Source organism: Aplidium turbinatum, chromosome 6 (genome assembly GCF_918807975.1).
Source record: "Aplidium turbinatum chromosome 6, kaAplTurb1.1, whole genome shotgun sequence".
In the NCBI taxonomy this organism is placed as follows: Eukaryota; Metazoa; Chordata; class Ascidiacea; order Aplousobranchia; family Polyclinidae; genus Aplidium; species Aplidium turbinatum.
The window spans coordinates 31,819,605-31,822,472 of NC_137477.1; the positions used below are offsets into that span (position 1 = coordinate 31,819,605).

The 2,868-nt window shown below is 38.9% G+C and overlaps 1 protein-coding gene across 1 annotated transcript; it reads left to right on the top strand.

The window, feature by feature from the left end:
- The first annotated feature begins 628 nt into the window (after positions 1–628).
- LOC145771882 (cell cycle control protein 50A-like) lies at positions 629–2,175 on the top strand. Its single transcript, XM_082583634.1, has one exon. It carries the CDS (start codon positions 639–641, stop codon positions 1,692–1,694), a length of 1,056 nt encoding a protein of 351 aa, XP_082439760.1. The 5' UTR covers positions 629–638; the 3' UTR covers positions 1,695–2,175.
- The last annotated feature ends 693 nt before the right edge of the window (positions 2,176–2,868 follow it).

Below are 2,868 nucleotides of genomic sequence, written 5' to 3' on the forward strand. Positions count from 1 at the left end.
TCCGTAAAATTTGATTGGAGGCAGAGTACATCGTGCAAACAATTTTAACATGAGTTCGTTGCATCGCAGTTTTATAAAAGCTAAGGTTACCATGGCATGAGAGGGAGACTTTCCCTAAACATCACTTTTTGATGTTTTTTATCCCAAAGTTTCCCGTCACAACCCCACACAAATTCTTTTGGCAAAATGGCTGCAGAAAATGTTTTGCTTTCTTTGATTGTTTTTGAAGCACGGTGAATGATAATAATTATAACATTGTTCAATGAACATAAAATGCGTAACGCATCTAAGATGCCACTTTAGGGCCTAGACCATGTGTGGCCATCCATTTAGCCGGATGGAGACGTGAAAGTTATGCATGTGAAATAATCTCCATGCATATGGATTCTACTTGTATCGTTATTTCCTTTCACTAGATAAGCCACAACTGCTTGACATGTTCTCTCATGTTAGTATTCACAATGTAAGCCGTGCTGTTTTTTTGTTGTTCTCTTATGCTGTTTCTAGTGCATTTTGGATTGCTACATCCAACGAAAATACATTTCATATGACATCGTTTGAGTGATATAACTAAGCTTCATTAACAATCTAACGTTCACAAAAATTCTTTGTTATAAAGGTTGTTGAATTGTGTTATTATGTTGAATTTTGAAAAAGCACGGAGTCCTGACAACACGGCTTTCAAGCAGCAGCGGCTTCCAGCATGGCAGCCTATTCTGACGTCTAAGTCTGTGTTTCCAACCTTTTTATGCGTGACATTAGTCTTCATACCAGTTGGGATTGTGCTCCTTATCAATTCACAAAATGTCATAGAGTTCGTTTACAACTACACGGAATGTGAGTCGCTGGAAAATCCATCGGATACTTGCAGTTCTATACGTTCAAACCAGTTTCGCATGAATGAGTCCTGCACTTGTACCCACAACTTTACTCTCAGCAATCCGTTGCCTGGCAATGTGTTTGCATATTATGGGTTATCAAATTTTTTTCAGAACCATCGCCGTTACGTAAAGTCACGTGACGATAATCAATTGCTTGGGAATCATGTTGCTGTTTCCACAGTGAGCGCAGATTGTCAACCGTACGCCTCGTCTTTGGTGAATGGCTCATTCCAGGTGATTGCCCCCTGCGGTGCCATTGCGAACAGTCTTTTTAATGACAGTTTCACTCTAACCTCCCAGGATGGATTGACTGTCCCTTTCTTGCGGACAGGAATTGCCTGGCCGACTGATTATAAAGAAAAGTTTAACAACCCCCCTCCTATTACTGATTTAAACCAAGCGTTCATTACATACGTGAAACCAATATTCTGGCAGACCCCGGTTCAATTTTTAGACAATTCATCGATCTTCAATAATGGTTACCAGAACGAGGCTTTGATAGTTTGGATGCGAAATGCCGCTTTCCCGACCTTCCGCAAGATTTACGGGAGATTGAACCGGGCTGACGCTAATTTCGTTGACGGACTACCTGCTGGGGATTATTCACTGACTATATCCTACAACTATCCTGTGACCAGCTTCTTTGGCGAGAAGCGCTTTGTCCTATCCACAACTTCATGGATGGGAGGAAAGAACAACTTCCTAGGCATCGCCTATATTGTCTTTGGCAGCCTTAGTTTTGTGATCGGAATTGTTTTGTGTTGCATACAAAACTACGCAAAGAAGATCCACGCCATGCATGTGATCAACTAGTTGTACTGGCAAAGGGGAAGATTTTTTTTGGAAAACATGTTGTGGTCATACAAACTGACATAAACAGCACAACATTAGACATCGGTACAAGATATTGCATTGACGATTGTTTATTGCAGTTTTTTTTCTTGTCACTTTTTCCCCTCCATATCAAGAAAAACATCAGTGTTGTTTGACTGCGGCCTCAAACATGAAACGACGTCATTGTTCAAGTTTGTATACAGTACCGTACTTTCCATAATAACTGTGCTTTTCAAGATTATTGGTATGATATGCTTTATGCTAGCTGCAATTTTGATTGCTTTTGTTTTCATTTTTGTACACCACAGACTTATATTTTATATTAGCCTATAGTTTAATTTCTACATCCTTAGTTGGTTTTGCTTACACAGATCAAATCTCTTGGTTTTCTCTCTTGAATGTTGTTTGTGAGTGTCTTCTCGTTTCCTTTTGTTACCTCGCATTTTGATTCCTAATGGACTCGTTTTACTTTTCCTCACCTCCAGATTTTATTTTTTTTAACGATTGAAACGCACTTGTAGATATCAACGAGAGACCTCATCAAGCTTCATCTAGTGTTACCAGCGACCTTCCCTTCCATACCTTGTCAGGGATGTGTGTTCTGTAGAGTTGCATCAGCCACAAGCGTTGCTTTAAACTCTTTACAATGCGCAGGTCTTCAGTTAATTATGTTTCTTCTAATTCTTTGTACGTCGTGACTGTCATCGCTTTGTTACCATAGGTTTCGCGTAAGCTGACCCATGGCTACTTAAAGATACGGCCTGATCACATTTGCATAAATTTCCAGATTTTGCTAACTTTGGGCGAATGTTTAAATAAATTTTTCTATAAATTATATTTTTATGCTTTTTTTACTGTTTTCCTCAGATGACACAATAGGATACATGTTGAAAATCAAAGAAAATTTGATTTCGAAGATTTTAGTCAGACTGTCAATTTTATTCAATAACAGTCTGATTCAGCGTTTTTCAATTTACTTTTTCTCATTTGCTACTGCTTCCCCAAAGAAACAAAAAGGTTTTATGTCATTAGGAGATAGCAAAAAGTAAAAAAATCTCAGAAAATGTCAGTCAAACACTAGCAGTAGCTGTAATCAAAATCTGCAAAATGTGACAAATCAGGCCGCATCTCCAGGCGGCCATGGCTGAGCCTT

What these genes read in the sequence shown, in the direction of transcription:
- LOC145771882 (XM_082583634.1), top strand. Translation starts at nt 639, where the DNA reads ATGTTGAATTTTGAAAAAGCACGGAGTCCTGACAACACGGCTTTCAAG.